This window comes from Hesperophylax consimilis, chromosome 1 (genome assembly GCF_061612785.1).
Source record: "Hesperophylax consimilis isolate HC1 chromosome 1, BYU_Hcon_1.0, whole genome shotgun sequence".
Classification (NCBI taxonomy): domain Eukaryota; kingdom Metazoa; phylum Arthropoda; class Insecta; order Trichoptera; family Limnephilidae; genus Hesperophylax; species Hesperophylax consimilis.
The window spans coordinates 10465085-10488238 of NC_142836.1; the positions used below are offsets into that span (position 1 = coordinate 10465085).

The 23154-nt window shown below is 35.8% G+C and overlaps 1 protein-coding gene across 5 annotated transcripts in view; it reads left to right on the top strand.

The window, feature by feature from the left end:
- chico (insulin receptor substrate 1 chico) overlaps positions 1-23154 on the top strand; it is a 55630-nt gene that overhangs the window by 12697 nt on the left and 19779 nt on the right. For 2 of the 5 annotated variants that reach the window (XM_089647909.1, XM_089647983.1), the window contains 5 exons: positions 15-166; positions 1897-2061; positions 3852-4094; positions 10415-10633; positions 10926-11385. In XM_089647909.1, the coding sequence (XP_089504035.1) occupies positions 15-166; positions 1897-2061; positions 3852-4094; positions 10415-10633; positions 10926-11385 (1239 nt within the window). The remainder of the gene's footprint in view (positions 1-14; positions 167-1896; positions 2062-3851; positions 4095-10414; positions 10634-10925; positions 11386-23154) is intronic. The other 3 variants (XM_089648157.1, XM_089648068.1, XM_089648241.1) reach the window with 3 other exon arrangements.

The following is a 23154-nucleotide window of genomic DNA, read 5'->3' on the forward strand; positions in this document are numbered from 1 at the left end:
GTTTAATCTTGCAGTGCCATGTCAAATTCTGCCAACATCACGGAGGAGTTGGGCCCCATTCGGCTGCGATCTTCATCGGCCAACGAGGCATCCAAGCCCATCTCCGTCCTGGCTCGCCGGCAGACCCATACGGGCACCAAGTCCCACGGTCTCTCGCCTTCCAGTGGTACGTTCACCTTTCTCATTCTGTGTTTTATTTCTTTTTTACCCATCAGATACACTTACAGTACAGCTGCTTTTTTTTTATCAAAACGAAAGGATTTGATAATAAAAAAAAATTATGATTCATTTCAATTACTGATCTTCAATCTCAGTTATATACACTGATTCAATAATTTATTATTTTAATAAATAAGCAGTTGTACTTGTCCATTTAAAATTATTTTTTGTTTAGCATTATATACTTTTTCCTTTACAATAATTAACTTTTGTGTGTGATCATTTTATTGACTGATATTTTAGTGAGTGGTGTCTATATATTTTCAGTAGTTTAATGCACCTTTGTAGTAATAGAGTTTTTTAAATACAAAATCAGTTATTAGGTAGAATAGATTTGATGTTTGTGATTAAATTAATTGAAATTTTATTGATGTTTTTTGCATTTACTGTTTTCATTACATAGGTACTTGGCAAATAGATTTATTTTGTTAAAGATAGTATTTTAGCATTTTCAATTTTACAAACAAAAATTATGTTAATTGAATAAAAAAGTTTAATCCTGTGTTACATCTGAGCACGTTTTTGTTAATTTTGTTAAAAAGTTTTTCTTTTCCACATATAATTTATTTAAATGTATTAGGTTAGGAACGAATTGTTAAAAATCTTTCGTTGGATAAATGTGATTCTCTGGAAAAGGAGTTGGTGCAGATTAAACCAAGCCTAAACCTTTCTATGCTCTTCCAAAAGTGTTAACATCTTCACAGTTTATACTTTTACACAAATTTCTAGTTTCTAGTAACTATTTTCTGGTATGGTTGGTTCTCTTTCGGCTTCAAATGGAAAAAAAACTCTCACTGTTTATAGAAATGAATATATTATTATGCATAATAAAGATACTTAAATGTTCATATTATTTGGCATGTGGTGTCACCGTGATTTATTTTGAATGTTTTGTGCTTTCTTTTACTATTGTGGTAGGTGTTGGTAAATATGTCTTGAATCTATAATTATTAAATAACTATTTATTAGTACCTAATAATAAGTGATAATATTTCCTGTTCCTACAATGAATAGGTCTTACTTTCTTAGTCAAACAGTTTAACAAATGAATAAATACATCCGATTCTGATCTATTGTATGTACTCAAATATGTTATGTTTTTATGGAAATTGATTGTTTTTACAATGATAATTCCAGAGTAATCAACACCCATAAAGATAACACGGAGATATTATGTACTTAGGAATAACCATAAATATTTATTAATTTTGAATGATATTTTGAGCTTGAAACTTTTAGCTTCCAAGCCCTTGCTGTACCAGACATATTTGCCTCTCTCTAAAGGCAAGAGTTTAATTATTGTTTTCCAAATTGAAAATAATATTAGATATCTCATTCCACAGGGGACTAAATGGGTTAATTTAACATGCAAGTAATGTAATTTTTATCCTGATTTATTGTATCAACAACAGAACTGCAGTCTCTCTATTTTATATTTTATTTACATTGGAAGATGTTAGGATTGGTAAATAATTTGAAGGTTTTCGTTCAATGGAATCTCTTTAAATAATTATGTTCAAAGCAGCCAGATGCGTCTATAGATTAGATAAAGATAAATAGAATAAATGTTGAACTGTAATTGTAACTGTATGAAGTGTCTGGCGATGGTGGTTGTGTTGTTTGTCTGTATGTCGAAACATTGACCACGAGTGGGCTTGCACATGGCTGTTTTTGCAGAGAGCACATTCTGCAGCGGACGTAGTTGTGTGGGCTTGTGTATTAGCCCTTGTGAGAACGCCTCTGCGGCATACTGCGCCCCCCAGCAGCCCGGGCAGGAGGGGGCGGGGGCGGCGGGTGCCCCGGGGGCGCAAGGGGCGCAAGGGGAGGCTGCCCAACCTTCCGGTATGCACACATCCCTTTATCCTGCCACTTTACAGATGCGCTCCAGTGTTGTGTCGGGCTTACAATACATGTTGCTTCTGATTGTTGGTCATTCATTGTCACACGGTCAATTGGGATTGGCAACATCTGCTACTATTTGATGTATATGCGCGTTCTCATTATGCTCACTTCCTTCATACTAATATTCATTGGATAACGTATCACACTTTATATTTATCTGTTCGTTAAACCAATCTATCTTAGAAATGCAATACATATTCATTAATTGCATGTAAACGTTTTATGTTTTCAATACTTCACCATAATGGAAGAGGTGTTTGTCAAAATACTGATTAATTTAATTTCTATCAACTGTGACTACTTTCTTACAATATTCAGTCACATTTAACATAACAATATTTAAATAAAATTTATTTTTATGAATATTCAAATTTATGGAACAAATCTCAAAGCGCTCATTTCGTCTCTTTTCTATCAAATAATTTATTAACTTATCTCTTAACATAATTATTTACTGGAAACTAAAATTGTCTAGATAGTTACTACAGCGCCCTTGAGGTGATTTCTCACGAAAACGGCGCTATATAAATTAGCCAAATATTATTATTATATATGTAGCAATTTTTAAAACAACTTAAATATAGTAAATCTCATTAGCTGTCTGTTTCTTTTTCGATCCTAACTAAATTCTCAGTAAGTTTCTTGCTGCATGGAACCAAAGGTTTTTTTTGATTCTCTGTTTGAAATATCTGAATTACGGACGGCACAGAATTAATAATGGTGTAAAAAGTTTTTCTCCTTCACTTGAAGGTTTTGGATGTGTGTGATTCAGCGATAAGATAAGCTCCTAACATCAGTCTTTAAAATCCATTTGCAAATTTTTAAAAGACAAATCAGTTTTGCATGATAAAATTAAAAAAACCGATTTACTTGGAGGTTCCTAGTCTAACTCAATATTTATATAATGCTTTTAAAAGTTTTGATTGTTTGTGATTCGTCATTAAGTGTGCTCCTAACATTTGTGTTAAAAACCATTTGCAGTGTAAATAAATGAATTAGTTTTGCATGATGAATTTACACAACCGATTTACTAGAAGGTTCCTAGTGTAACTTATATGATAACAATAAGAAGTATTTAAAAAAGTTTTTACCATTAAATAATTAGTCAGCATGTCAATGGATATCATTACACTCGGCAATAAATCCCCACTTCAACTGAACCAATGAGCGTAGTCATGTGAAATCCATCCTTCACAACATAACACAACATTGATATTGTTGTAGTGAGAACTTTTTCTCTCAAATTATTTGGTAAAATGAGTGAATTTTGGTGTGATTTAACTGGAGCGAAATGAATTACAAGTATCCAGACGGGATTGACATCTAGATAAGTGGTATTTTATTACCCTCCGTGGTAGGGTTTGTGGATATCTTAGAGTCGTCATTGTATATACTGCTAGCTATAAAAGTTTTAAGCTGGAAATCCTTTCGCAGTAAGAGACATGCCGTTGTAACTCTGACGGAGGACCACTCTTTGAAATGGGTTAGTGACTAAGAAGCCGAGTACTTAATAACTTCACTCTTCCTGTTTCCTTTTGCCACTCCATAACCCAATGGGCGGTATACATACAACCTCTAGGATGGAATGTATGTACACAGTGCATACATAGACGTCTCTAAGATTGGCCCTAGGTCTAGTTATGGTTGTGTGTCGAGGATGAGGACAAGGATGAGGAAGGTGAAGATGTGTTGTGTGGGTTTTGGCTGTGACGGTTGTTTGTCCTCACCAGGCTGCCAGGCGGGCAAGGCGAGCGAGGAGGGCGCCGTGTTGAGTGTAGTCCATGAGCGCACCCGCTCGCTGCCCCTGACGGGCGATGAGAGGGCTGTGGCGGGGGCAGGGGTGGGAGCGCCCCGCTTGGCCGAGCCTCCGCGGGGGCTCACCAATGGGTGCAAGCGCTGGCAGAAGGCCTTCATCACGTCTCGCCGCGCTAGCACCGGTTGCCGCATGGCTTCTGTCGGCCAAACATTTCCTCGTACGTATCCCCATGCACATGTCGAAGGCAATGTATGAAAACCAATACTGAGAGATCTTTGCAATGCACCGCTGACCAGATAAAAGCACTTTTGCATGTTGCAAATTAACTCGTTTACTGCCAATCACCCTCACTGTCATTTTATTATTTTTTATTTTATCATTCAACAATCTATTAGATAAAGTATTATAAATAAAGAAAAAAAAATACCGTATGATATCTGTTTGCGGAAGAACATTCCTTTTTAAAAATCATTCACAGTTTAGTTTATTGACGAAAACAAAAATATTGAAGGTGACATTCATCAATATTTTACAGTCAAGGCTAGCAGTAAAAGTGTAAGACCTTAGCTTTAAATCATTTTTATGTAACTTGTCTTATTAACCAAATGACTGAAGGTAACAGTAATGGTGACTGGCGTGATAAGATCTTTCAGTGTGGACAATAAACAGTATCTTTGCAATATCAGTAGATAGTGTCAGTTTAGTAAGTTGTATGTATTTAGAATATAGGCATGTCTACATAATATTAATCACTAACTAATATAATGGGAAAAATGTATTGTATTTCATATTTAAGGTAGTATTTATGTATAAATAAACAGACTACGAAATATTAAATATTAAAACACTCTTGTTGACAATAAACTGAAAAAATTCAAAAATATTTATAAAAGGACAACAATTTTCAATAATTAATTCTCACATTCTGGTATATAATTCTGTTCCATGTTGTAACACCCATTTTATTATGATGTTATAATCAAACTTGATACAAAAGCTTTCTAAATATGTATTCTTTATTCTAAATTATCAAAGATTTTATTTTAATTTACAAAAATGTCTGTTTAGGTTTGACATAACTAATAATATATTAAACTTTATATTATAAGGAATTGTGCAATCTTCAAATTGTCTAACTAACTAACTAACTAACCATCACGCCGTTTCCCCGCAGGGGTAGGCAGAGAGGACGGACCGCCAAACAACTCGGTCTTGGCACACACTCCTTGCCTCATTCACATTCATACATCGTCTCATACATACTCTTCTATTGTTCTGACTCTTGATATGGCCCGACTCAAGTATCTGATTCACTTGGTCGTGCCATGTCTTCCTCGGGCGTCCCCGACTTCTGCTACCATTCACATTTGCATCGTATATTCTCCTTACACTCCTTTCTTCGCTCATTCGCTCTACATGCCCAAACCATCTAAGCGTCCCTTTCTTGATCTTACTCATTACGCTTACATCAGCCTTGCACTCTTTGCGGATATCCACATTCCTCACACGATCATACATGGTTTTACCACACATACGCCTCAGGGATCTCATTTCAACAGCATTCAATCTACTTTCATCCTTTCTTTGCCAGTTCCATGCCTCACTTCCATACATCAGGGTAGGTACCAGCACTCCATTGTGGACTGCTAACTTCGCTTCTTTGGACAATTTTTTGTTAGCGCCAACTGCGTTCAGTCCTCCATTAATGGAGTTACCTGCATTTACTCTTCTTTCAATATCTCTGTCAGCCTTCCCATCTCTCGTAAACATGCTTCCTAAATACACAAATTCATCCACCTGCTCCAAGTATTCCTCATTCACAACTATATTGCACACTGTTTTCGTACTTTCTCTTTCAAACACCATTACTTTAGACTTACTTACATTCATCATTAACTCATTCTTCACGCATACTTCGTTCATCCTAGACACGAGAGACTGCAGATCATCCATACTATTAGCAATCAGCACCGCATCATCAGCATACAACAGGCAACATACTTTCAGATTACTCAAATTCGCGCCCAATCCCACATCTTTCAATTCTTGCATACAATTATCCATGTATAGATTGAATAACCACGGTGACATTACGCAGCCTTGTTTAACACCTTTTGTGATATCAAACCACCCCGTAAAACCACCGTTCACCCTAACACATGCAACGCTTCCCTCATATAGAGACGCAATTGCCTGAGTCAGATTCGCATTCACTCCATACTTGGACAACACCTTCCATAGCTTTTTCCTGTCGACTCGGTCGTATGCTTTTTGTAGATCTACAAAGGCACAGAAAAGTTTCTGGTTTTTTGCCAGAAACTTCTCGGTGAGCATACGCAATGAGAAGATCTGGTCCATGCACCCCCTTCCACTCATAAAAGCACCTTGCACATCCCATATTTTATCCTTTGTTTCCTTTCTTACCCTTTCAATCAAAATTCTACCATACAGCTTGCCAACTGAACTTAGCAGGCTAATAGCCCTATGATTCCCACATTCCATACGTGACCCTTTACCTTTGTATAATGGCATGATCACTGCCCTTCTCCAATCTAAAGGCGTGTAACCTTCCTTTAAACATTGGTTAAAAAGATTGCACAACCATGTGAGAATTATACGGCTACCTCCTTTAAAATATTCAGCAGCAATATTGTCGAAACCGACAGCCTTACCATTCTTCATACACTTAATTGATCTTTCTATCTCATCCATGCTAATTTCGGTAACATTCAGTCCATCATCGTTCATATCTGATTCGCCGCTAGAATCACTGTCACTCACTTCGCTTTCAAAGACTTCCTCGAAATACTTCATCCATCTCTCTTTTATTTTTTCCTCATTCGTCAACATTTTTCCATCTTTCGATTTTATTACTTTCATGCTTCCGGTTTCAGGGCCACACCGGGACCTTTTGACTTCCTTCCAAAACAACTTAATGTTTTCTTGGAAATGGTTTGTCATTTTCATTCCTTGTTCCTCTTCCAGGCGTTTCTTTCGTTCTTTCACTCCAACTCTTACTTTTTTCTTACATTCCTTATATACTTCTTTCGCTCGATCCTTCTCTTCGCTGGAAGCACTGCCAGCCGCAATCAGACATAACCATGCTTTCTTCTTCTCTGAGACCAGTGCTTTAATATCATCATCCCACCATGCATCACCTTTCTTTCTACCTTGCGTACTTATTCCACACACCTCTCTAGCAGATTCACAAAGACTCACTTTTATGTGGTTCCATGTTTCGTCTATGCTTAGACCATCCATTTTTTTCTCATTCAATCTCATCTCTGCACAATTCACATACTTACTTCTCTCATTATCGTTTTGTAGTTTTTCTATTTTGATTCTTGTTGGAGTTAGTACCGTTTTCACTTTAGAGCGCCAACCGCGAAAGAGGTTTACTCTCGACACCACCAGAAAGTGGTCAGTTTCAACCTCTGCCCCTCTGAAAACTCTCGTGTCCTCGGTAACGGCTCTCAACCTAGAGTCAATTACTACAAAATCGATAATTGACCTCTCATTTCCTCTTTCCCACGTATATTGGTGGATACCTTTATGATTGAAAAAAGTATTGGACACAAACAGGTTCCACTCTAAACATACTTCAAGTATTCTGTTCCCGTTGTCATTCGTTCTTTTATCCCCAAACATACCTAAGGCCGATTCAAATCCGTCACGTCTAATTCCTACCCACCCATTCAAATCGCCTGCCATTATAATCCTTTCATTAATATTTTTCAGTCTCATCACATCATTCACACCAGTCCAAAAATCATCTTTCTCTTCGTCACTCTCAGAATTGACAGGGGCATAACAAACAACAAGAAACACCCTTGTCAAACCGATTTTGAACCTAATCCACATTATTCTCGGACTTACACATTCATACTGCAACATACATTCAATCATTCTGGGAGACAGTAGCGCTGCAACACCTTGACAAGCCCTCTCTGTATCTGGTCTCCCAGACCAAATGACGAGCCTATCATTATGCTGCATTGTACCGCTCCCTTTTTTCATACTCTCTGTTACACAAAGTATGTCCAAATATTTGCTAACCATCGTGTCACACAATTCATTCATCTTTCTTTCCATACCTCCTCTAATATTCCACGTACCAATTCGACATTGTTCGAGTTCCTTCCTCCTCTTTGCGCCACCGAAGGGTTGGCGATGTGATGGATAGCGACCCTCATCGACACCTGTGTCGGCCATTCCCTTCTACGAACTGTTATCTAGTCTAACATACTGATACTTAGGTATAAATCACAAACATACAAATTAGTATAATATTTAACTTAATCCTAACGCCATCAAAACTATTCCAGATGTCCAAATGAAAAACTTAATTCTAAAACAAAAAATATTATAATCACTATAACAATACACTTATCACTGCATAATTGTTTATAATAGTTCATATTGGCAGAAGACAGAAGATCATTCATAATAAAAAACAAGATTATGTAAAACTGGTAAGATTTGCTTTGATGCTAGTCGCTAATCTTTTAAAAATTCTTCATCATATCGTTATAAATAAATATTATTATTTTATGTAAATGTGATAATCTGGATTATGCATGCTAAGATTTTTATATACCTGTGCATAAAAAAAAGAACATTTATAAACAGATTATATTTTTCTTCCTGCTTGTCGTCTCCCAGGGTGCTATATAACCATCAAATCCAATAACACCCTTTTGCAAGTCGTTTTACAGAATGAATTATTATAATAATTAATATTGCTTCATTCTGCAGAACGATGTAAAAAAAAAAACTATTTTATTAATGAATTAATCAAATACTAACCTTTGGGATGCTTTTTAAATGTACATAATGAGTAGCCCATTTTTACCAAATACATACATGACGAGTTGCCTATTTTTACCAAATACACACATAACAAGTTGCCCATTTTTACCAAATACACATTAACAAGGTGCCCATTTTTACCAAATACATACATAACGAGTTGCCCATTTTTACCAAATCCTACATAACGAGTTGCCGATTTTTACCAAATACATACATAAAGAGTTGCCTATTTTTATACACACATAACAAGTTGCCAATTTTTACCAAATACATACTTAACAAGGTGCCCATTTTTACCAAATACATACATAACGAGTTGCCCATTTTTACCAAATACATACATAACGAGTTGCCCATTTTTACCAAATACACACATAACAAGTTGCCCATTTTTACCAAATACATGCATACTTTGTTTCATATTATTTTTCAACTAAACATACTACAAGAATCAATTTAAATTTAACGAAGCATGTTTAGTATTTGAATATTTATTTATTTAACAATGGTACATAATATGTACAAGGCTTGCATAATATTATGTTCTAATATAAACATATATGTATGTAATAACATAATATAAACAATAAAATAAAGTTTTTGCATACATTTTTAACTTTGCTGGCTGCTAAACATTTTAAAAAGGAAAATCATCATGTTTAAGTACACAATTTGTTCAAAAGACATTACGTTTAGATCCCTTCATATGTTTAAAAATTTGAAATATTAGTTTGGTCTAGTGAGCATTCAGTACAATTCTCATGGCTTAGTTTTATAAAACTGCTAGAGCCAGTTATTATGCAGGATTTGAAAAATTCAGTATTCATTAATTTTCAAGTTCTGTTAAAGTTGTATTCAAGTTCTTGTTATTATTTCATTATGGACCAGATGTTTCACAGAACTGAAACAAAAAATGAACTCGAATAGAACTTTCACAGAACTTGAAAATCAACTTGATGAATTATTCAAATTCTGTGCAAAAACTGACCCTAAGGACGGGTTGTTTCGGAGAATTTGAACAATTCATCAAATTTAAACGTTCATTTCCGGGTTCTGTGAAAGTTCTATTCAAGTTGTGTTATTATATCATTATAGGCTAGTTGCTTGACAGAACTGAAATAAAAACAGAACTTGAAAAATTCTTTCACAGAGCTTGAAAATGAACGTTGAAATTTGATGAATTCTTCAAATTCTCCGAAACAACCCGTCCTTAGTCTTCTAAATATTGTAATGTCAATGAATATAACTGTGATATTTTTTACAGGGGGTTTTCTATTTGAAAAAAATAATTTTTAAAGATTTATGGTTAGTTTTTAAATATGAGTTCATTAAAAATCTTAATTCCTCAAACTTGAACTTTCGTAGCATTGAAAAATAATCTGTCTGGAGTCAATAAGCAGAATAAACAAAATAAGGTGAACAAAATCAAATTAATACTGATTTTTGAAAAATATATTTAAATGGATCAATTTATTGAAATTGCTGTTTGAAACTCATAAACCTCATTGTAATATTTAATCATTGAAGAATAACAGATATCTCTATTAATATAATTTAAAAAAATCTTAATCAAGGATTTAATTTGAATTTGTTTACTGAGGGTCAAAATCTTCATATTATCATTGCTTTTAATACCTTGATAAAAATGCAAGGGAAAAGAGAAAAAAAGCATGATCGTTTTATGCATGTGCACTCTGAACCAAGTCATTTGTTTGGATGTTTCAGTGGGTTTGATGCAGGGCGTGGCGTTGGGGGCGCGCGAGCGCTGCGACAGCCTGCCATCGGCTCGAAGGGGGCCCGGCGAGGCCACCGGGGTGGCTCCAGGGCCCGGGGTCGGCATGGGTGGGGTTGTGGGAGGCCCCCGCCCACACAGCATGTATTCCCGCGGCCTGAGTCATTCACCACCCACAGGCATTGCCAACAGCCCTCTCAGTCCTCACTCGGGTAAGGATAAAATAATAATAAAGCTGTCTTTACACATATAAACACACAACTGAAGTGACTAATTTCTCAATAAAAAGAAGCCTTGTACCATTACCATCACAATAGTCCTTCTGAGAGTTCTGTACTAACACATGCTCACTTTATGAGAATGAGGGAATGGTTACAATGGAACTGTCAGCGGTACGCCTATATAACCTGACTGTGCATTTAAAATGCGTGAAATACGAATAACCACATTTCAAACAAATATTAATATCTGTAGCTGAAGTATTTTGAACTCTATTCTTTATAGGAGCCTATTCGACTGACAGTGCCGGATCCAGCGTATCGATAGATGAACCGGATAGCTTCCCTCACCACACTATTCTGCCGGACGACATGCCCCACACCACTATGGGCCGTCTGATCAACTCTCGCACTCCCGACGAGAGAAGCATCCCCGAGGAAGCTGGAGACGACCCGCTCTGTCTCTGGCAGCCGGAGAAATGTCTGTCTGAGAGCGTGGAGAAGACCTACACACAGAAGAGTCTCTCCGAGAGTTTGGAAAGAGGGTTCACCACATTCGGGGTGATGACAGACCAATTGCAGAAGGAGCACTCCATCAAAGAGCACATGAAGGACCACTCCCTGAGAAAGAGATCCGTCGGAGGGCTTCCCGAGATGAGCAGTCCGGTGCCCATCATGGGAACTTCACCCCAGGACTCCGGCGGATACATGCCAATGTCTCCGGCTAGTTCGGAACCTACCAGAATGTATGTATCGCTCTCTTTCAATTAATTACACTTCTACTAAAGCATTATGCAATTTCTCGACATTAAATTGTCAATAAAGAAATCCAGTGTAAAAATAAAAAATAAAACAATAGAATCCCGTTAATTCGAACCCCGATAATTCGAAAAAACGCATAATTCTAAATTTTTTCCAAAAAATATCCACTGAAAATTTTTTTCACACAAAATGGTTTTTTAATTTGAAATTCGTTGATTCGTAATTCGAAATTTATTTTTGTCCGCACACGAAAATTTGTTTGTGTAATTCGAAAAACTTCTTTTTTTGCGAAAATAATTTATAAAATTTCGTAAATCTGAATCTAAAAGACAGCCATGACGGTTAAATGCTGAAAAGTGTATTTATACGTGATTATACATCGCCCTAATTAGTATTATTATTTTGTAAATCGGAATCGATTTACATTGGAATGTCGTATTTTTTCCAATTTATTTCGAATATCTGAGTTTGAAGGGTCGAGAAAATTCGTTTTACGCGGAAATATGTGGTAGTTTTATGAATTTACACCAAATATCTGAATTCAAAGGATCGGCTGCAACGGAATTCTAACGCCAAATTTCAATTTACGCGGAAATACGACATATTTTACGAATATACTTCAAATATCTGAATTTAAAAAGCCGACTATAAAAAATGAAATATATCGTATTTTTACGAATTTATTATAAATATCTGAATTTGAAGGGTCAGCTGCGACGGAAATCCGCCGCGAAATTTGGATTTACGCTTAAATATATCGCATTTTTACGAGTTTATTTCATATATCTGAATTTCAATGATCCGGCGCCACAGAAATCAGCTCCGAAATTTCAATTTACGCGGAAATATATCGTATTTTTACTAAATTTACTTGAGTTAAAAGATCCGGCGCGATTGAAATCGGCTGCAAAATTTCGATTCACTCGGAAATATGACGTATTTTTACGAAATTTACTTAAATTATCTGAATTTAAAAGGTCGGCTGTGACCGAAATCGACCGCGAAATTCCGGTTTACTCATAAATATATCGAATTTTTCGAATATCCGATTTAAAGGGCCGGCCGCGACGTTAATCGGCCGCGAAAATTTGATTTACCCGGAAATGTGTGGTATTTTTATGAATTTGATTAAAATAACTGAACTTGAAGGGCCGATCGCCACAGAAATACGCTGCAAAAATTCGATTTAAACGGGAATAATTCGTATTAATACGAATTTACTCCAAACATACCACCCGAATTTGAATGGGCGGCGCACAGTGGGCTGAAAATCGCCTTTCATAGACATAGAGACTTGAATTTTCAAGGGTAATTTTTTTGGCTAGAAATGGATTCTGCTGATCATTACTATGCTATAAAATGTCGTACGAAGCATTTGCGTGTACAAATGAAGGAGTTATAATTTTTTTAAGAAAAATTTGTATGGCGCTGACATTAAAAATGAGGCTATCTCTGGAATCATAAGGTTGGCCGTTCTATCTTTACACACAGATAATACTACTATTTATTTGTATTTTTTTGACATACTTCATATTGTGGCGCAAGGTGCGATTTTTTTTTTAAATCCTCAAAGTTGAAAAAAACCCTTTTTAATGTTGATGATTCATTTTAATGCTTAAATGCTTTTAGGCTTGCAGTGTAAATAAAATATTGTAAACTAGACAAAGCATACTCATATGTAAAGCATTTAAGCATTAAAATGAATCTTCAACATAAAAAAGTTTTTTTTTCAACTTTGAGGATTTTTATAAAAAAAATCACAAGTTTCGCCACAATACGAAGTATGTCAAAAAAATACAAATAAATAGTAGTATATTTGTGTGTAAGGATATAATGGTCAACCTTATAATTCCAGAGATAGCCTCATTTTTAATGTCAGTTCCATACAAATTTTTCTTTAAAAAATGATGACTCCTTCATTTGTACACGCAATTGCTTCATACAAAATTTTATAGCATTTTAATGATCAGCAGAATCCATTTCTAGCCAAAAAAAATACACTTGAAAATTCAAGTCTCTATGTCTATGAAAGGCGATTTTCAGCCCACTGTGCACAGTGTTTTGGCTTGCAGTGTAAATAAAATATTGTAAACTAGACAAAGCATACTCATATGTAAAGCATTTAAGCATTAAAATGAATCATCAACAAAAAAAAGATTTTTTTCCACTTTAGGATTTTTAAAAAAAAAATCGCACCTTGCGCCACAATATGAAGTATGTCAAAAAAATACAAATAAATAGTAGTATTATCTGTGTGTAAAGATAGAACGGCCAACCTTATGATTCCAGAGACAGCCTCATTTTTAATGTCAGCGCCATGCAAATTTTTCTTAAAAAAATTATAACTCCTTCATTTGTCCACGCAATTGCTTCGTACGACATTTTATAGCATAGTAATGATCAGCAGAATCCATTTCTAGCCAAAAAAATTACCCTTGAAAATTCAAGTCTCTATGTCTATGAAAGGCGATTTTCAGCCCACTGTGCGGCGGCGGAGGAACACGATTTTCGTCTTTTTTTTTTCTTCATAAAATTTCGAATTATGGGAATTCGTTAATTCGAAATTTGCTTTTGATGTCCGCTGGATTTCGAATTAACGAGGTTCTACTGTATATATATATATATATATACAGGGTTTTCCAATAAGGGGTGTTATTTTGATATTTAATCGTAAAAGATCAAGGGTTTCGTTGCTTGTGTGGCATGTAGCGCCGATTGTTGAATGTAAACGTTGTCCAGATCAATACCATCCAATTCCGGCCATAAAAAATCATTAATCATCTCTCGATAACGCAATCCATTCACCGTAACTGTTGCTCCAGCTTCATTTTAGAAAAAACGATTGGTGCATACGGTCAGTCCTGACGATATGCATGCGTACGGTCGGTCCTGACGATCGCATACCACCGACCGACTGTCGGTGCGTACCGTCAATTCACGCTTGACCTGACCTATTGAATTATACACGGTGTCCGGAAACTCGTAATACAAGCGGGAAACTGGTGAATCTACATCACATTTGGAGTCGATTTTGTAGTATAATTTTTTTTGATTTGAGCTTTCGTTTTTGAGTAAATCGAGTCAGAAGTTGATTTTTTTTTTTGATCAAATTCTTATAAATTATTACTGAAGATCAAAGTACCCAACTAATTAAAACTATTTAAAAGTAAAACAAATAAAGAAACCCGGATTTAAAACATTATTTTGAAATCACCCTTCATTTAATCCGGTGTAATCATAAAATATTTCTGCTCTGCAGGGTTAAAACATCTGTTGTTCTAAAATTCATACCTATCTCTGACATATTAGCAAAATATAGCTTTCTCTAGAATTCTGGGTTCAACTAACATACGAAGGAAAGAGACGCACGATAAGCAGATGTCACATTTCCGGTAAATCGTAAGTAGGTAGGTCAGTTTTGGTTTATGGGTCGCCGTGATTCATATTCATGTGATTGTTTACATTGCATTTTGCTTTAAGAAGTTTTCTCGTTAAGCGCTTGTTATTAGGGAATGCAAATCTCGCGAGATTGGGGCTCAAGCGAGATCCCGCGAGTTTATGAATCTAGTACCGCGAGATCTCGGCAATTTCGAGATCTCGCGAGATTGGCAGTCTTGTGTGTTTATTTTTGCAAATAATCACAATATTTGTATAAATTAGGAAAAAAATAATAAAAACTATAAGTATTATAAGATAAACATTTATTTTCACGAATAGACTATTAGAAATTACACATTAATTAACAAAATATACCAATCAAATGAAAAATTTGTTCAGTTCAAATCACAAGCCATTATTACGAATTATTTTGAAAATAGCTCCTTAAGAAGCACAAAATGTCCAAAGAATCGTCTGCTAAACGGCTTCTTATTTTGTTGGCCAGATAACCAGCCGCTGAGAAGGCCCTTTCGGATTCAACGCTAGTTGGAACCACAGATATCAGGCAGTTATCCACGAACTGTAAAAGTTCGCCTTTTGACCCCCCGGACTCGTATAAATTCATTTCCTTTTTGATTAATGCCTCCAGAGAATTCGTAGTTAGTTTTCTGTCTCTAGGTTCTTTGAACGCAGCAGTCAATGTTTCCTGAAGTTCTTCTTGCAATGAAATACTCTTGCGTGTCTCAGAAAGAGATGAAAGCGGATCATTATCGTCATCATCAAATTCAGCTATATCATTAGTGGTGGCAGCTGATGTTGATGCGATCGACCAAGATGGATCTGAATTTGTCTGTGTTTGTGAATTAGTCAGACTGTATTGTGGATGCAAACGCTCTATAAGTGATTTAATTTCAGTTTGAATCACGTTTTTCGGAGGCAATTTAAATGTTCCGTCTTTCGCAAGCTCTTCTTTATCTGCTTGGTATTTAGCTGGATCTCTAATATACAACGAGCATGCTGTCAAATTCGTCCGACGCTCAAGAATGCGCTTTCTCAAGGAGCCAGCTAGTTTTTCTGCCAATGGAGTTTTTAGCTCTTCCAGTTTGCGAATCATAAACCTAAGTGTTGTTTCTGCGATAGCCAAGTCTGTATCTTGACGACATAACACCTCCACAGCCAGTTTTACAGGTTGAAATGCCTTGTCTAAGTTCGCTAAAACCGCATGTTCTTCCGCATTCAAAGAGAAGTTCGGATCAGCTTCCAGGCTGAGGTCGATCAAAGCTTTGCTGACACACAGCTTGATTCTAATAAATGTAGATATCATGTCTGCTAGGCTCGACCATCGAGTTTTACAATCAAGTTGTAACTTAATATCTTTTCCAAATTCTTGCTTTACGTATATTTGAAGAGTATCATTTTTAGTAGGTGATCTTTTAAAATGTTTCACCAATTTCCTTACTTTCTCAATAAAACCCGCATATTCTGCATCTAGGTCTACTTCTATTATAGGCATAGAGCAATGAAAAACATCATCTTCTGAGTCTGAGCCTGTGCTAGAAATTTCGTCCATTTCCAAAGGAATCTCATCGTCGTTTTCCTCATTTTCAGATTCTAACACAGGTTCGTCAACATCAGTTTGTTTTTTATAAATAATATCTATTATGCCAAGTTGAACTCCATGGGCATAGCAGAGCTGATGCAAAGGTGATATCAATCGACCCAACTTTTCCATTACACTTGCCCCATCTGTAGTAATATTGATAATATCTTTTTCCAGAATAAGGCCGAATTCGATTAACTTTGTTTTCAAAATACTGACACCACTTTCAGCAGGCATACTTCCAAAGACGCGAATCAGCCCCAAGTTCCAAAACAGAGCATTGCCGTTCAAAAATGTATGTACGTTTACATTCATGTATCGCTTGTTCATAGAAGAAGTCCACTCATCAAATGTAAGCGTAAATCTGTGATCATTCTCCTTCAGTTGAGCCAATTCACGCATTATTTTCATTTTCAATGTCATGCCATAATTCATAACTATAAGTTTAATTGTGTTTGGGGACATAGGCAATTTGTGTCCCGAAGAATTGAAGAGATCTCTCATATCTTTGGAAGTACAGAAAACACGGAAAGGAAGTCCATCTTTGGCTACCATTCTTGATACTTTTTCTTCCATAGAAGTATCTTCAACCGGGAGGAAATGATCAGTAATTTTTTGCCTCTTCTTACTTGCTGGTGGCGCTAGTGCCGACGATCCTGGTGATTCTGGACAAACGTTCGACGTAGATGCAGATGCTGTTACTAATTCCATTTTTTGATTAGTAGCCCCAGTATTTGATGATGGTGGCGGCAACGGCAAAGGCGGGGGTGATATGACTTTCTTCGTTTTCGTGTCCGTTTTATGAATCGATTTTAAATGCACATATAAGCCACGCGGAGATCGATCTTTGGTTTTCAGAATCTTCTTACAAAGTTTGCACTTAGCACTCAATCCATTTTCCGCTCTCAAAAAGTATTTCCATACCTCCGACACACTCTCATAGTCTTTATAAACTATATTCGCCGACATCGTTCGTTATTCCACTCGTAAATCACGTAAGAAACTTTTAACTAAAATAAATAACTAAAAAAATACTCAAATGAAATCAAACTCAAACACGTAACACGTTAGTTAGCAACAACTGTAAACAAAACAAGTAAACAAGTGCGCGCTGATAACGCTGCAGTCTGCACGGCGCCGCCCGGCTTAATTTTCGACCAATCGCACGCACGAACGAATCTGAGAGACACCTCGTCCCGCGATCGCTACCTGGATCGCAACTCCGTCCGTGTCTAGCACTAGCTCTGTCTCTCTCCGTAGCACGATACGACTTCGTATCGTGTTGACGTGTACGAGCCCTCAGTCCGCGCTTCGAATAAGACGTTTTTATGCTCGGGTGCAATCTCGTTAAACTCGCGAGATCTTGCCCTTTTTTCGTCCGAGATCAATCTCGCTAAAAAAGGCCGAGATCTCGCGAGAATGAGATCTCGCGAGAACGAGATTGCATTCCCTACTTGTTATACGCCAGCGGATTTTCTCAAACTGTCAAAATGTCTTCATTTTTTTGTCGCTAGAGGGCGGTAGTTGTACATTAATGAACTTGTTAAAATACAATTTCAAAAATGCGTTCATTATGTAGCACATCATGAACGTACGCAATCGGAAATCGTAAATATTAAGTAAAACAAACAACTTAGTAAAAAGGTATGACTTATTTGCAGAACCTACTATTTTGGTAAAGCATTTAATTTGTCATTTTTTATAAATGTTTCATCATTCACTTGCTGTTGTCAAATCTAATTAGATTTGAATGGCTTTTGGCTTTATGAATCGCATTTGAGAAACATTTCTGAAACAAAGAAAGTTTGTTTTTCAAGGTGTTCGGAAACTCGTTGTATAAACGGTATAACTTGTGAATGAATCTACCTTTCATTTAAAGTCAATTTTGGGTTATGACTTTTTTTATTTGAGCTTTTGTTTTCCAGAAAATCGAAGGTGGATTTTTTTGGTAAATTTAAAATTTTTTTATGTGATAGAAAATCTATGCATATTAATAACAGCATTAATAAATATTGACCTCGAGAAATAAAATAAAGTTTATTTTTTTATTTAACCCTAGATAACTAAATTGTTTTCATTGTTTCATTGTAACTACACTTTCGTCGAGTGGACTACACAATAAAACACTAGAAATAAATCAAACATATTTAATTAAGATAGGAACTTGTTACATGGCCCAAAAGTAAGGTTTATAATGAACAAATTAATATCAAAATATCAGTCTACACAGTGACCACACATGTCAACATTATGTGGACCACAGATAGCCTTTCTACATCTGGTGCAACGGTGTTTTTTTTAATTTTTTTAAATTTATTTATCTATCAATATAAAGGTTTTTACTTGTATTTATCGACATCTGTCTCACTAGGGTACACCCAAAGATATTAGAAGAACGAGATGTGCTATGAGCAGTTCATTCTGTGTGGAATTGTTTTGCCGAGTGTCGCCGGTTTTGTTCACAAATACTACTGCACACCTTCGCTTACGCTAAGGTATACGCACTAATACATAGAACAGATTTCTGTGCGTACACGTCCCGATACCGTTCAAAGTACCCTAATTAGGTAGTACTCCGCCTACAGTCCGGCGGCCAACATAGCATATCTCGTTCTTCTAATATCTTTGGGTACACCTGTGTCGAGACAGACGTTTACAGATACTTATAGAATATTTACATGCATGACTAAAATCAAAAAAAATCAAAGTACAAATTACAAAGTTGCATACATTTTAAATTATGGAGTCAATAGATAGGTAATAGAAAGAGTAGGTACAGGTATGACAATATTGTAAATATATATGTAATATAAATGCATTTAATTGGAGGACGTAGTTACAAAGGGGTTTTTATAAAATTATTGATTCTACTATTTTATTTAGTATTTGAATTGTTGTTATTGTTTACGTGTAATTTGGTTTACAGATGTTTGCGATAATGGGACGCCCAATATTTTTTTTTTTTTTTTTTTTTTTTTTTTAAAAGAAAGACTAACATTCTTGTTATCCATTTCTTTATTTCATGTTTGAATTTGGTTATTGACTCTGTTTGTCTAATCGTGGTTGGTAGTGTATTGTATAGTTTGCAAGCTGTGTATTTAAAATGTTTTTGCCCAAAGGTGGTTCTAGCAAAAGGAGTTTGGAGAAGTTCTTTATTTTTGGCTCGGGTATTGTGTATCGTTTGAGTTGGTTTGTATAGTGTTTTGCTGTTTTGGTGTAAATTAATCAAGATGTATCTTGCAAAGAGCTGTTTTATGTCCATAACGTTGATAGTATTGAAGATAGTATCAGTGTTGGTAGAAAGAGGGAGTTTGAGAATTATTTTTATGATTAATTTTTGTGCTTTAATAATGGGGTCGAGGGCACTAGAAGAAGTATTACCCCAAGCTAAAATTCCATATTCTATGTGTGATTGGCATAGTGAGAAATATACTGATTTTAAAAGTTTAAGGTCAAGGAAATTACGTGTTTGTTTTAAAAAGTAAATAGATTTACGAATTTTGTTTGTAATGTTGTAGATATGTTGTTTCCAATTTAGATGTGTGTCAAAGGTTAGTCCTAGATATTTGATATTGGTTGCTTGTTCTAGGCATGGGCAGTCACAATTCCGGTCAAGGGGAGAATTTTTGCAAACGTGTATTTTTAGAGTTAGGTGTGACATTGGGATATTGGTGAGACTAAACAGTAAGTATTTTGTTTTAGGTACATTCAGAGTTAGTGAATTACCTTTTACACTGTTTTACCTTTTGAATTCCTTCCTCCGCTTTGGCGTATACGGTAGTCCATTCTTTCGATTGGAATAGTAGGTGTGTGTCATCGGCGAAACTGACAATAGTGGCATCGATATCAAGGTTACATAACTCATTAATATATATCAGGAAGAGGGTTGGACCTAAAACACTGCCTTGTGGGACACCGTAACTAATTGGCAGATTCTGACTCTTAGTTGTTCTGATTTTAACACATTGTGATCTGCCAGATAAGAAGCTAGAGAGAAGGTCTAATTCCTTATTTCTAATACCTATATTGAACATTTTGCGTTCTAATTTGCTATGTGAGATTGTATCAAATGTTTTGCAAAGGTCGAGGAATACCGACAGACATTTCGAGCCCTTATCCAGATGGCCAGAGATATAGTCAGTAACCGTGGCTATGGCATCGTTAGTGCTTTTGTGTCTTCTGAAACCAAATTGACGTGGAGATAATAATTTGTTGGTTTCCAAGTATTCCATCAGATTAGTATTAACGATCTTTTCAAACACTTTCGAAAGGGAATTAAGCAAAGTAATAGGGCGATAATTACTGACGTCAAGTTTGGGGCCTGTTTTGAAAATAGGGATAATAAGACCTTGTTTTAGAATAGTGGGGAAAAGGCCTTGGCGGATGCTAATATTAAGAAGATGAGTTAGTGGTTGAGTTATACCGGGGGCAATTTTTTTTAAACAGTATTGGGTATTTCATCGAAACTTTATTGCTATCGAAACTTCATTTTCTGTAACTGTTTTAAGAACGAGGCGTGTTGGGAATTCATCATTTGTTGCGGGGTTGGTAGGGTCAAGTGTATATTTATTTGTTTTGATTTTATTTGCTAGTTCTGAACCTATATTTGCAAAATAATGGTTGATATGATTGACAATTGTGTTAGGTTTCCATGTAAAGTCTACAGTGTTTTCATTGATTTTGAGAGCGTTTAAGACGTCGGTGGTTTTGTATGAATTGGTAGCTTCCTTGAGGACTTTCCATATTTTTTTCGGGTTGTTGCATTCGGAGATTTTTTTATTGTAGTATAAATTTTTGGCTTTCCTGATGACTTGTGTGCAGATATTTCTGTATCTTTTGTAGAAATTGTGGAGTGTGTTATCGTATGGATTCTTGGCACATTTTTTGTGTATAGTGTTGCGTTTCCGAATGCAGTTGATAATAGTATGGTTAATCCATGGTTTAAGAGGTTTGATCGCTCTAGGAGTGTTAATGGTGATGATTTTGGTGTTCTGGTTAAGGCTGTCTTTTAGGAAGGTAGAGAAGTAGTTCCAGGCATCCTCTGTATTTGTTATATTGTACAGTATGTTCCAGGATTTGGAGGTAATCGTATTGTTTAGGTTGTCATAGTCAATTGTTTTCTTTGCAATTGCAGTTGGTGCTTGGTTTTGTTCTTTACATTTAGAGCCCATTGTGAAGGAAGTGGCGTAATGATCTGTAATTGATGACATATGAATTTCAGAGGTGTGTCGGTTGGTCGATTTTACCATAATATGGTCGATGCAGGAGGATGAGTATTGCGTGCATCGTGTTGGTGAATTTATTGTGCTTACCATTCCATGAAACATTACAGTATTTAGGTAGTCTTGGCATTGGGGATGTTCGTTGTTTTTTAGAATGTTGATGTTGATGTCTCCAATTAAAACTAGGTTCTTTATTTTATTTAACTCAGTGAGACAGTAATTTAAGTCTTGCAAAAATGGGGAGATATTTGGTTTAGAAGGTGAACGGTAGAGTGCAATGATACATGTGTTGACGTTGTGTGTTATTTGAAGGCAGTTTGAGTTAGTAATGGCAATTTCTTTGACGTTATACGAGTTATAAGTGTTGTTTAATATATATACCACAATGCCGTCATTTTGTCTGATGTGATTTTTAGAAGGTGAACGGTAGAGTGCAATGATACATGTGTTGACGTTGTGTGTTATTTGAAGGCAGTTTGAGTTAGTAATGGCAATTTCTTTGACGTTATACGAGTTATAAGTGTTGTTTAATATATATACCACAATGCCGTCATTTTGTCTGATGTGATTTATGGTTTGGTAGTGGGTGTAATTGGGGATGTTTTTGGGGGTATAAGAAGGTGTTAGCCAACATTCTGTTATAATAAGGAAGTTGAGTCCATTTTTTTAATTTTTTTTTATCAATGTTCGCATTCAAACTTAAATACTGGTATTTTTTTTTTTTTTTTTTAAAGTTTGTTTTCATAATTAAATTAATTCTCAAAGTTTAAATTTTATTAAGCCCGCCAAAACGAGCGGAATCCGAGCGGTAAGAGGCGGGGTGTGGTGTGACGTCATTAGAACTGTGAAAACCACGACGCTCAAGCATTTTGTATGGAAAAAATTTTAATTCTTCAACAAGGAATTCCAGTAATTTTTTTACCAATGTTAACCGTTTATTAGAATTGATGTTATTAAAAAAAAAGAAAATTGATTAAGATTTCATAGTTAAATTAATATTTTAAGTTAGAATATTTGCTTTTCCCGCCCGGTACGGTACTGTACGGTATTGCCGTCGCTACTTGTTGACGTTCCACGCGCTAATTCAGGACCACCGCGCAGAAAAGTAAAGACCAAAAGTAAAATAACGGTTTACAGCCCAGTTCACTGTGAGACCTTTCTGGGCGGCCGGCGGCCTGAAGTGTATCACATGCTATGTGACATGTATAATAATAAAAACTTCTAAGTTATGCAATAAACAACATATTATTATAAAGCACTATACGAATATGTATCTTTAGAAATCCATTTCATATAATAATAACAACAAATACGTACATATATTTGACAAACCCAAATAAACCTTTGGCCTATACACCTCTCTCATCTAAACCGACCATCTCTCATGTAATAGAAAGAGATGCACCATAGGTGATCCGTTGAACGTACAAGTCACGACACATGTGACGTCAGAATTCTTTCGACCAATCGTGGAGCGTCTACAGTCTATTGCTATTGAATGCTTTTTCAAGAACGTTTAACTAATTCTAAGAATAATAATATAGAAATATATT